The 12761-nt window shown below is 54.5% G+C and overlaps 3 protein-coding genes across 3 annotated transcripts; 2 read left to right on the top strand and 1 right to left on the bottom strand.

Annotated features, from left to right (window-relative positions):
* PG994_001583 (aspartic-type endopeptidase) lies at positions 1-1600 on the top strand (the record flags this gene model as incomplete). The annotated part of the gene is made up of 4 exons (XM_066852992.1): positions 1-286; positions 367-568; positions 628-740; positions 792-1600. The coding sequence occupies 4 exons, from the start codon at positions 1-3 to the stop codon at positions 1598-1600; spliced, it is 1410 nt and encodes a 469-aa protein (XP_066721133.1).
* A 939-nt stretch (positions 1601-2539) lies between these two features.
* On the top strand, positions 2540-4266 carry PG994_001582 (uncharacterized protein; the record flags this gene model as incomplete). The annotated part of the gene is made up of 3 exons (XM_066852991.1): positions 2540-2847; positions 2901-3158; positions 3249-4266. 3 exons carry the CDS (start codon positions 2540-2542, stop codon positions 4264-4266), a joined length of 1584 nt encoding a protein of 527 aa, XP_066721132.1.
* Positions 4267-4822: 556 nt separating this feature from the next.
* PG994_001581 (high-affinity nicotinic acid transporter) lies at positions 4823-5092 on the bottom strand (the record flags this gene model as incomplete). Its single annotated transcript, XM_066852990.1, has 1 exon — positions 4823-5092. The coding sequence occupies one exon, from the start codon at positions 5090-5092 to the stop codon at positions 4823-4825; it is 270 nt and encodes an 89-aa protein (XP_066721131.1).
* Positions 5093-12761: the final 7669 nt, after the last annotated feature.

Below are 12761 nucleotides of genomic sequence, written 5' to 3'. Positions count from 1 at the left end.
ATGATATCAATTCCACTGTTGACCGCATGCTGCCTCGGCTTCGCGCAAGCCAGCGAGGTGGCGGGCCTCGTTTCGCTCCCCGTTGTCCGGCAGTACGACGACCCCAGCCAAGGAGTGAGCCGACGCGACACAGTCCCATGGGAACTGGGCAACGCCTACATCAGATATGGGCAATTCACAGTCAACGTCTCCATGGGCAATCCGCCGCAGGATTTGGTCCTTAAGGTCGATTCAGCCAGCGCCGAGACGTGGGCTTTCGCTCCCGCGCATGTGCTCCCTGGAGTTCGTGCGTGGGCGGAGAGTGTAAGAGACATATGTTGGATACCAACCACATGGCGTACGGGAAGAACTGACTTTGTTCCGTAGTCAAGCCCCTCGACTCGAAGAGTTATGTCAACATATCGTCGTATCCGGAATTCAAAATCAGCTACGTGGACGGCTCCCAAATCAAAGGCCAATACTTCGCCGATGACTTCAAGGTCGGCAACATGGTTTTGAAGAATATCACCATGGCTGTGGCCAAGACGGCGGACGGAATAAGCCGAGGAATCATCGGCGTTGGCTTCCCGTAAGTCCCATACTGGATCTCCTGGATAGCTGGAGGAGACGTGCTGACATAGTGATCAGCGCCGACGCGGGCCCGCACGGCAAAAGCTGGGAGTATCCTACGATCATGGACGAACTCATCCTGCAAGGCAAGATTCAGAGACGTTCGTACAGCTTGTACATGGATGGCGTCGGTACGTTGACTGACCCCTGCCCGCACACATTGCGATACTGACTGTGATTAGATGCGACAAGCGGTAGCCTCCTCTTTGGGGGGTACGATAAGGCCAAGTTCGAAGGAGAGCTGAGCACACTCCCCATCATGCGGAAGTTCACTGATCCGGTCGTCCAATGGGATTACTTGAGCGTGACCAACAAGAGCGGCACATTCAACGCGACGTCGCCACCCGAGTTCCCGACTCATGCCAACCTCGACCTCGGTGCCTCATTTCTTCATATTCCCCAAAAAGCATTCCAAGTCCTCATAGAGTCTATTGGTACCCAATATGACTCCAGGAGTGATCGATACGAGGTTGATTGCGACCTGGGAAAGAAGCACCCAGGATCACTGGACTTCGTCTTTGGGGGTGCAAACGGAACGAAGCCAGTCAACGTCTCGGTCCCTTTCTCGGACCTGGCAGTGACGTACGTCGATGCCAGCACTGGCAAAACTTCGGTGAGGAACGGCAAGCCCTACTGCCGGCTGGGTGTCGGCGTGTGTGAAGACACGAAGTCCGGGAAGTATGGGTTTGGCGACACGTTTCTGCGGTCGGTGTATGTGGTGTACGACCTCGACCACTACGAGATCCGCATGGCGCCCATCAAGCACATGGCGACCGAGTCGTCTCTAATGTCCTTTGGCAACAACACTGAGACTCCGGTCTCCAGCTCCAGTGCGACGCCAAGCCCCACGGGAACGGGCTCGCCTTCAACCGATGGTGGAGTAACGTCGAGCCCGACTGGCGGAAGCGGGGGTGCGACGTTGCTACCAGGGGGAAGTGGTCTGCTCCTTTCGCTTGTGCTGCTGGTATCGGGCTTGTCTGGTCTTGCTTAGGGGGTTCTCCACACCATTGCTGTCGTCGATTTTAGCACAGATACCCAATGTCATCCTTTAACGCTACCCATATAGATTTTGAACACGGACCTATACACAAATATACCTAAATAAGAGACAATTCGTTAATATTCAGCAGGTTTTCTCCTGGCTTTGCCTATGCAATGTGGCGTGACTCAACGACATGAGACGCATATCGATAAGTGCGTGCATATGTACTTGCAATAGATAGGACCATCATCCGGTTCCAGCCTCCCCCTCATTTAGTTCCATCTACTCACTTACATCACGAGTGCTCAGAATCTGCATTAACCTAGCAAGATATCTGTAAACAGGCATGAGCCAATCTCCGCTGCGGATCTGTCTCTTGCTGCTCGCGGCTGTTCACAAGCCTTGATTTGCCGGCGTCAATCCCGAGCCCGCGACTAGGCAGATCGCTCGATCGTCATCGCTTGGTTGGTGGGTGTGGGACTTCCTGGGTTCTTGCCCCACTCCACCTGCAACTAACGATACCACCTACCCCAGCTTTCCCCATACTTCTTCAATAGTGGCATGCCCGCCATCGGTCACACCCTGGATTAAGCGCAAAATGAATAGCACCGCCGAAAGGCACCTCACGGCTCGGGAGTTTTATGTGAGGGGTATATGCCGGCAACAGATTATGGGCATGATGTAGGTTGGACGTTGGGCAGGAGAAACAGGTAATCACCCATGGGACAGACACTATTGGCCGACAGAGAGTAACATTTGTATAAGAGTGTCTCGATCCTAGCACTTGGCAAGACGAGCATCTTATTTTCCTTCTCATCTCCTCAGGACCTTATTTGGATCACTTGTGGAGTCAAGTCAAGTCATCGCAACACGTGCCTGCCAACAAACTGCAGAAGGTCGGTCCTCAGGGTGTCAACACGGCCTGAAGCTCAACCGGAGCAACTCAGCATGGCGCTGATACACCTGTTTTTCTCTCCCTGGGCTCTTGCCCTGTTGCCCTTGTCTCTTGTGCTGTACTATGCAGTTCCCTACTTCACCACATTCGGTCACTTGAGAAGCATACCTGCCCCGTTCCCCGCTGCCTGGAGCAACCTCTGGCTGCTCTACACCTGCCGGAGGGGCAGACGCTACCTGAGTGTTGATGAAATCCACAAGAAACTCGGTCCAGTTGTCCGGATCCAGCCAAACCACGTTAGCATTGCGGATGACGAGGCCATCTCGGTCATTTACGGGCATGGGAACGGCTTCTTGAAATCGTAAGCCTACGCTACGCGGGGACAGCTCAAATGATGTGACATGTTGACGGCAGGCGGCTAACAATTTTCCCAGTTCGTTCTACGATGCATTCGTCTCCATCCGCCGCGGTCTCTTCAACACGCGGAACCGTGCAGAACACTCGCGGAAGAGGAAGATCATATCGCACACGTTTGCCCCCGAAATCAGTCGTGCAATTCGAGCCGTACATCCACCAAAACTTGGAGACGTTCGTCAAGAAGTGGGACGAGATTGCCTCGAAGGCGCCGCAGTCTGACGGCTATGCCCAAGTCGATTGTCTTGAGTGGTTCAAGTAAGCCAGTGGTGCCCTATATCAGTGCTGACAGTCTTGGTCTTGTGGATCAAAATCGTATAATGGGTGCTAATACGAAGGAACACACAGCTATGTAGCGTTTGACACTATCGGTGATCTCGCCTTTGGTGCTCCGTTTGGCATGCTGGAGGCGGGAGCCGACATCGCCGAGGTCCGTATGCAACTTGATAAGCCGTCCATCTACGCGCCCGCCGTACAGATCCTGAACCGCCGCGGAGAGGTATCAGCCACCTTGGGTACACTGCCGGAGCTGAAGCCGTATGCCAGCTGGCTCCCGGACCCCTTTTTCACCCAGGGAATGACCGCCGTTGAGAACCTGGCGGGTATCGCCATAGCGCGGGTGAAGAATCGGCTGGAGAACCCGCCCGATGTGCAACGCACCGACTTGCTGGGGCGGCTGCAAGAAGCCCGGGACGAGAAGGGGGAGCCCCTGGGCTTCGAAGAGCTCACGGCTGAGGCGCTGACGCAGCTGATCGCCGGCAGCGACACCACCAGCAATTCGTCCTGCGCCCTGCTCTACCACGTGGCCCGGACCCCGGGCGTGCTGCCGAAGCTGCAGGCGGAGCTAGATGCGGCCATCCCCGAGGGCACCGCCGCCCCCACGTTCGACGCGGTCAAGAACCTGCCATACCTCGAGGCCGTCATCAACGAGACGCTGCGCCACCACTCGACCTCGGGCATCGGCCTACCGCGCGAGGTGCCCCCCGGCTCCCCCGGATCCCCGGGCGTGGACCTGTGCGGCCACCACTTCCAGCCCGGCACCGTCCTCAGCGTGCCGACGTACACGATCCACCACTCGCGCGAGATCTGGGGCCCCGACGCCGACGAGTTCCGCCCGGAGCGCTGGCTCGAGGCCAACGGCGGCGGCATCACACCGCGCCAGCGCAACGCCTTCATCCCCTTCAGCCACGGCCCGCGCGCCTGCGTGGGCCGCAACGTCGCCGAGATGGAGATGAAGATGATCTGCGCGACGTGGGCGCGGCGGTACGACGTCGTCCTGCGGCAGGGGGTCATGGAGACGCGGGAGGGGTTCCTGAGGAAGCCATTGGGCTTGGAGATTGGGCTCAAGAAGAGGGCTTCTTCTTGAAGAAAAAGGGCTGGGGAAATTCTACTACTACTACTATCGACATGTATGTATGTACCCTCTAATCGCTTGAGGTTTGCTTTTGGGAAGTCTATAGACTTCGTCAATTTTCAAGACAGCATTCTTTTTCAACACCATACATATCAACATGCACGTCATCCAAACTTCGGGTATTCTGTCTAAGGCAGCTGCTGCTCTGTTTAATGTTGCTAGCCATGTACGAGCAGATAGACGCGCAGATTGTGTTTTGTATAACATATAATGATGCAAGCCAAGGGGTAAGCCCATGACATAATCCCAATATCAACCCACCGACCTGACTCGTTTCTGTATATATCAGCTACCTGCCTGGCCCCTTTCTATGCCATCCCCGTCCAATATATATTTACCGGTGTATATATGTGCGACCACCAGCTCGATCGACCCCCCAAAACTCCCGATACTCCTAGGCTGTCATCATTATTATATTTATAAGTCTTAAATAACTAACTTCATACTCACTTCCATCAACCAAAGATCCTCCCAAACAATGGACAGATAAGCCTTTCTAAGTACTGAGCTAGATCGTGTACCGGAAGTACGAAGCGCCATCGCCCTTCTCGCGCTCCAGCAGCCGCTCCTCGGTCGTGTACTCCGAGGGCGCCTTGTGCTCGCGGTCGCGGCGCACGTTCTCGCGGCGGAGGTAGAGGGTCATGAAGACGCAGAGGACCAGCGACATGGTCTCGGTGGCGATGAGGGTGTCGTGGCCGGGGTAGTACATGGGCTTGTCCTTGGCGCGGTAGAGGAAGCCGGCGATGACGCCGCCCAGGTTGCCGAAACCGACGTGCATGGCTGAAAAGAGATGATAGTAAGTAGGTGTTAGCAAGTGTTGTTATATCGATCGGTGCAGAGGGTTATAAGAATGAATAGGGGTATGTATGTATGTATGTGCTTACCGATGCCAACACCCCGCTTTGTCGAGCCGCCAATGTTGTTGCCGTTCCAGGCGACGCCCTGGGGCACGTTGGGGTAGATGCCCATGGCGGTGAAGAAGGTGCCGGCGTACTTAAGGGCGTTGTTGGCCGAGGCGATCTGCAGGATGAAGCCGAAGATGGCGACGCAGTTGAAGAAGATCATGTAGATGCCGCGCTGGCCGTGGCGGTCCGCCAGGTAGCCCCCGCCGATGCAGCAGATGCACGCCGCGATGTAGGGCGGCACCGTCATCAGCTGCGCCGTCTTGTCGTTGGTGAAGCCCAGGCTGGAGATGATGGTGGGCAGGAAGAGCGAGAAGGAGTACAGCGGCGTGTAGATGCCGATGGTGATGAACATGTGCACCCATATCTTCCAGTCCTGGACCGCGTCCCAGAAGTACCGTAGGTGGAACTCATCCGCCAGGATGAACGATCCTCCTCGAGGCGCCGCATCACCTCCGTCTTTTCCGTGGCAGTCAGGAACTTGGCCGTGTCCGGATAGTCGTTCATGATGAAGAAAGCGGCAATGGCTTCACCAGAGGTCGCCGCCACGTTAGCAGAGCACTCAGGGGCTAACAAGATCGACCAGACTATTGATGGTGCAACTTACCCACGATGGAGGTGATGATTCCCTCGATGATGAAAATCCACGCCCATCCACCGAGATTCGCCCGGCCGTCCAGTTCCACAATACCGCGTGCCAACAGGCCGCCGAACGCACCAGCCGCAGTGGCAGCGGAGAAGAAGATGGCCATTCGGAGGCCGCACTCATGACGCCTGTACCACAGCGTGATACTATAGAGAGACACACACAGACACATATTAGAATGAACCGGACACGCTGAAAGGGGGGAGGGAAAAGGTTCGTCTATATACTTACTAGTAGGTGATACCCGGAAACAAACCACCCTCAGCGATGCCCAGAGCCATGCGGCAAGCGAGGAGGCCGGCGTAGTTGTGGACGAGGCCCATGAGGGTGCAGCAGACGGCCCAGGCGACCATGATGGCCGGGATCCAGACCGAGGGGCGGAAGCGCTTCATGGCGAGGTTGGAGGGGATCTCGGCGGCGACGTACCAGGGGAAGAAGACGCTGAGGGCGATGTTGTAGTCGAGGCCCTTGGGGTCCATGCCCAGGACTTCTCGAGCCCCGCGAGGCGCGCGTTGCCGATGTTGGTGCGGTCCAGGAAGCTCAGCAGGTAGAGCAGCGCCAGGAAGGGGATCAGGGCCCAGTCGATCTTGCGGATCAGCCGCTTGGTCGCGCCCGTGTCGAAGGGCGCACCGCTCCCTGCTGCTGCTGCTGTGTTCTCGATCATGCCGACTTCGACCCCTTCTTTCGACTCGCTAGGGGTCTTAGAGCCGCCCGAAAAGTCGACATCATCGTGAACAGTCATCTCGAAGGGGATATTGTTCAAACGAAATGACTGGAGTAGAAGATGGTAGTATATCTGCCCCTTGCGAACTGAAAACTTTGGTGGGGGTGTTTACGGCCTGGACGCTATTTAAGTTGTCTCAGTGAACACGGGAAAGAAGAAGGAAACCCAGCAACAACCGTGTCGTTCCTGGATGTCTTACCTTTGTGTGACAAGAAGCGACTGAATGCTGCAGCCTCTTTATATCTAGTACCAGGGGGCAGCATAGCATATTATCTAGCTCCTGTCGTCGTGGCCCTTCGTCCGAACAAATACTCCGACTCATGCCCCAGGTTTTCTAGAACCGATGAGACCCAGGCAAGTGGCTAGACACCGTAACATAGACCATTGCAGGATACGTACCGAATATTGGCACTTTGGGGTTGCACATTGCACAGCTTCGTGAACCAAAGACATGCATACTGCCAGGTAGGGGGCAGGGGGCAGGGGGGATACCGATAATCAATATGTTGTGTACCCCCTGGTGCCTTGGATCTTGTACTTTCGTAGTCCGGCTTCACTGCATAAATTAGAAAAGGAAGCATACTTCTCCCTTGCGCCATCGCTTCTCATGTCCTACTCCCCCTTAACCCCATGGTTGATCTAATATCGATAATCTGCAGTCCAATCAGCAGCCGCGGAAGCAAGCACCACCTGAAAGATGCAATATTATATGTCGCCCTCGTCTATCTCTTCTTTAACTTGGTGGTCAGCAGTCATCGCTAGCCCATGATCCAGCCGTCTCACTAATCGTGTCTGCGATAATGAGAATCTGGGGGAAAGTTCCACATAGGGAGCGAGCGTTTGACTTTGCGGGGAGGCAAGCTACTGTAGAAAGAAATGCAGCAGTCGGACTGGCGCCCCGAAGAAGGTATAGTTGACAAGGCCCTATCTCATTGGTCTCATGCCGTTGTTGCATGCCAAGGCTCTGGGGTTCAACTGTTCGTACATTTCACCCACGCTAATTGGTGCCAAGCGTCCGCTCACCCCCAATGCCATGGTCTAGAACTCGAGCTCTAAACGAGAAACCTGCCTGGAGGAGCCAGGTCGCTGGGTCAGGAGCACCAGTAGGATTGGCGGGATCGTGAATGAAGACAGCGGATATATTGCTTTAAACAACCAGGCCACTGGGTGTAGATCAAGTGCAGCCTTGGCGGGACTTCTCCATAGTCTCCCCCTTCAGCTCGGGGGCCTCGCGCATCGTAAAGAAGAAGGAGAAGCGACCCGCTCCATCATGGCGTGCAAAGGACGAGCGGAAATTTGTCAGCCGCAGTAAAGTCTGCGCACGCGCATCTATGTATGTAAGCAATGGAGAACACCGGGCTGCAGGCCCGTTGCTTTTGGTTTCTGCAGTGCCGCCCTGGTTTATGCCCCATATTTGCTTTCCCACAACTAAGCTCTTTGCTCAGAGCAGCACTCAAGCCTTGTTGTTGTCTCACTCGAAGAAGCGACGATATTCTCAACTGCCACATAGGAACTGACGGGCTTCTATTTTCGGTCGAATGAATTAAGGCCCCGAATAGTCCGTCAGTCCGCATGAAGGGACCAAGACGACTCTTCACCCAGTCGCCAGTCGTTTTGCTACAAAGTCGAGAGATGATCGTGGCATGCCAAGCGACGCCAAGGTCACTCAACGAACGCCACTCACCTGCCTGAACAGCCCGCCCTTGCCTCCGCTATCTTGGATTTTCCTCGTGTACTTCTGTGCTTGTCCTCTTGGTTCCTCTTGGGAAACGAATCCCCTCGTCCCTCGTGGTCCGTGGAATCAGCAATGTAAGATGTATGTTGCTATCTTCCAAGAGGCCCAGCATCTGGCGTAGTGGCCATTTCTAGAAAACTGACTGGGCAAGCCAGGCCGCATACTGCCGGTCGCCTTGAACAATAAGTCGTTGGCAAGTTTGCAATACTTGGCTTGCTTGGGAGGCGGCTCTCGAGATCTCACACCGGTAGATGGGCGCTGACCAAACTTTATGCCTGCAATGAGGCGTCGTATTGGCCGTCCTGGGCAGACGAGTACCGACCTTGACAGCCTGGCACCGAAGGCTGCCGTAGGAAATAGACTTGGTAATTGGGAGAACTGGTCTCAGCCCCAGAGCATCGATTGAGATACAATGCTTTGGACCTGCGGGGAGAGAATCTGCTGCCTCTGTCGATGTATTTGAAAGGCCTCCAGTCGTCTCAAGCTGCAAGGACACCTACCCGGGTCAAATCAGCATGCGTTTTACCCGAAAGTAACGTCGGGTGTGTACATGCAATAAATACATATATCCATGTATCATATCATATAAACCACGCTTTACTGTACAGCCTCCAATTTCAGTTTTGCCTACAGATTCGATATATGTGAGCTTATCCGTGGCAATACTCTGTAGGTTCCCGAATGTCGTCGTGCTAATTTGAGAGTCCTCTATTTTTATCCTTTGGTGAAGGATCCAATCCGAATTGACCTAGATCTACAAGCATGTAGGTCGAATATTGCCTTCATCGTCGGCATCGACATTGATAATGACACCGACGATGGAAAACTCTTCACAGGTCGGAACCAGCTGAAACTCCAGGAGCGTTCAGACATCCTCCCTCACAACGAGCTTTCGGCAATAGTACGACGTCATAGTCAAGATGAACATATGATTGGGTAAGCATTCTGCTGTCATCCGAAGTCTGGTCTTCATCTTGACTCTGATTAATCAAACCACTTTCGATCTCACCCTCGACAGACATCGCCCACAATGAGGCTCTGAGGCCCCCCATAATCCATTGCCGTTGCTGCGTTTTGCAAGTGGCCGCGGTCGTGGCGGATCAAAACACCCCCTCCCAATTCTTTGCTTGTTCCATGCGGCAACCCGCCGTCGTACGATGTGAAGTTGAATCATCATATTGCCATGAATGATTGTGGCACGCACGCACATGCGCTGCCGAGGACAGTGTTTCAAGGCTGCAGACTGCAAGGTACGGTTCGGGCGACGTACTGTTAGACAAGCACCCACGAGTCGAAACCAGTATGCAAGTGATAGGTGGGATTTCACCGTCGCTGTCATGAGCCCCAATTAGAAGGAGTGATGCAGAAAGGGGAAAGTCGTCAGAACCCAGTCGGGCGGCTCTGATCGCCAAGTTTCCGTTAACCTAGTGGCCCTCTATTTTTGACTGCCGATCCTTACCTCTGTGCGGCAGTGGGCGACGGTTGCATTTCGATGCAACGCTTTCGAGGCTTTCTTGAGCCGCCTCCGGGGCTGTTGTGGTTGTTGTCGCATCCTGCACCCATTCTCATCACCGAATAGATTGGATAATTGGGTCCTGCAAGTCAGGCAAATACTCACTGTCGCCCAATAACAGACGTCAAGGTGTGGGGGGATGTCGCCTCAGATTGCCAGGAATCCTGAGATCACGAAGGGACGAACGTGTGGGTTTGGACTTCGGCCGTTTGACGTGAACCGAAGTGGTGGGCATGAAAGGTTGTAGGAGCGCCAGTCCCTGCCTCATTACATCGGCAATACCTGTCGCGTTATGCTTGGCGGCGAAGGAGCGCGCCTGCGATTAATTACATCCAAACTCATCATGTTTCATGATCGACGACTTTGCAGGTATGCCCCCACAGCAAATCTGGACTCGGCGCTTGAATGCGACACAACACACAGCGGAATTAATCTACATGCCGTTCGACCCAAGAACCTGAGTGGTGGAATTATCGACGCTGGGATAGTTTCGGTCCACGGCAGCCATCCATACCAGCTTTGGTGACCGACGACCGTGCTGTTTGCGTTATCCCGAGGCGGCATGGGATGGATACTGGGATGGAGACTGTGAGCCTCATATCTTTAGGGGGGGTCATCACTCTCGGCATGTAGTATGTAGTAGGTATAAGAGCATGTTGCCCTCGCAGTCTGTTTGGTTTTTGATCACTAGTAAACACCACACACCACCAAGCTCCAGACCACACTCATTCACTGCTTCAGTCTCTCTTTCAAACTTTTAGTAGTACACCACAATCGCTTCTTAACAAACACCGACACCATGAAGTCCTTCGCTGCCCTCACTCTGCTCGCCTCGGCCGTCTCGGCCCACTACACCTTCCCTGCCCTGGTCTACAACGGCGAGACCACCAAGGACTGGGAGTACGTCCGCAAGACGACCAACTTCCAGTCCAACGGCCCCGTCGAGGACGTCAAGTCCGACGCCATCCGCTGCTACCAGGCCGCGCCAGGCAGCGAGGGCGCCAAGACCATGTCGGTCAAGGCCGGCGACAAGGTCGGCTTCAAGGTCGGCAGCAGCATCGGCCACCCGGGCCCCATGGCCTTCTACATGGCCAAGGCGCCCGACGGCAAGAGCGCCGCCGATTTCGACGGCAGCGGCGACGTCTGGTTCAAGATCTACGAGGACGGCCCCAACTTCGCCCAGAGCGGCCTCACCTGGCCCTCGGACGGCGCCCGCGAGGTCTCGGCCACCATCCCACCCTGCGTCGCCGACGGCAACTACCTGCTCCGCGTCGAGCACATCGCCCTGCACTCGGCCGGCCAGGAGGGCGGCGCCCAGTTCTACCTCAGCTGCGCCCAGATCAAGGTCGAGGGCGGCGGCTCCAGCACCCCTACCGGCGTCTCCTTCCCCGGCGCCTACAGCCCCACCGACCCCGGCATCAAGTTCAACCTCTACTACCCCGTCCCCACCAGCTACAGTAACCCGGGCCCAAAGGTCTTCACTTGCTAAACGCCTTGTTCCGTTGCGGCGACGACGGCAGCCCATGGAGAAGAGCGGCATGGGCGAAGAACAACCGTGCTGGAGCTTTGGTGTGATGCCTCCTTGTAGGATTCCTATACGCAAAGGAAAAGAAGCCAGCACGAGTTACGATTTTATGACTTTTTTGTCTATATTGATATAGCTGTACATACAAATACATATCCATGGAATGGACTCCAAAAACACTACCGTATCTACGTTCGTGAAAGTGTGATGCTAAGCTAGTATTCCTTCTACATTAACAATAAGATTGGGTTTTACTATGACTTATACCGGAAGGAATGAGTGTTATGAGCGACCGAGGACGTCAAGCCGCTTTTGCGGGGTGGCTGTTCAGTCTGGGTTGGTGGCCACAGGATGCAGCAAGGGGCCTGGGGCTCGGGGCAGATAGCACAACGGATGGAGAAGGAACTGAAGATGGGCATGATGATCAAGGTTTTGGCCTTCGTGGGCGGCGATTCGGCATTGATACTGGTAAAGCAGGTTTTTTTTGGTTTCCAATAGTTAGATGATAAACTTAAAAGGTGATCGCGGTAGGCGAAGGGTTATTTATACATTTACAGCTGCGGAGCTGAAGTGACCGGCAGACGAGGATGGTGAAAATGGGATTGGCGATTGTCGCGAAGCGAACCCCGGAAGGCCATCATTGGGACTGCTGGCTGCTATGAAGACCTGACATTCATGAATTATTTGATTACCAAAGTCCTGAAGGATAGTCCAGGTGTTCAGCACCAGCACCGTGTCTTTGAGATTGCGCTGCCCCTTGTAGACGAACTCTTCGGATGGGATCGGGATATTTTATATCTATCGCGTATACCACCTCACCTACACCGTCGGGGCTCTTCGTACACTCGTGGGATGTCACCCTAAGAGCTGCCTCGGAAGTTCAATACGTAAGTCGTATGCCACCACTCAATCGCAGGGAAAGACAACTCAACTCCGTTAAGATCTACAATTAGTCGCTACATTTTATACAATCACACTAGCCCTCGTTAAATGCGCTATTATCCTACAGTGGATTCGCATATTCGCTCCTCAAGGCACTCGCGGAGTCTTTTCCGTAAGAAAGCAGAATAACACTGCGTCTTCTTCAAACTCAGCTCACTGACAATTGTTTTCGCGGTAGTGGGCATGCCAGGTGCTGATATGGGTAAACCTCTTGTTCACCTTGCAACGAGCGTTGCTGGTAATCTTATATGCGTTCCCTTCCAGAGGACATGGGACAAGAGGGTGCCCGGTGTTTGCTATAACGTACACCACCTAAGCATGGCCGTCATTTCTTTCAGCCTCGTCTCAGACATATGCATCCTGTGACTTCCACAACGGGTTGTTTAGGGCCTCAACATGCCGTTAAGGAGGAAGCTAGGCATAGCTTTGACCTTTTCCGTTGGGCTCACGTGAGTGCGAG

The sequence above is a fragment of the Apiospora phragmitis genome, assembly GCF_038363925.1.
Source record: "Apiospora phragmitis strain CBS 135458 chromosome Unknown utg000002l:1.0-5516284.0:1.0-5523493.0, whole genome shotgun sequence".
Taxonomy (NCBI): Eukaryota; Fungi; Ascomycota; class Sordariomycetes; order Amphisphaeriales; family Apiosporaceae; genus Apiospora; species Apiospora phragmitis.
This window is presented reverse-complemented; position numbering and strand designations above follow the sequence as displayed.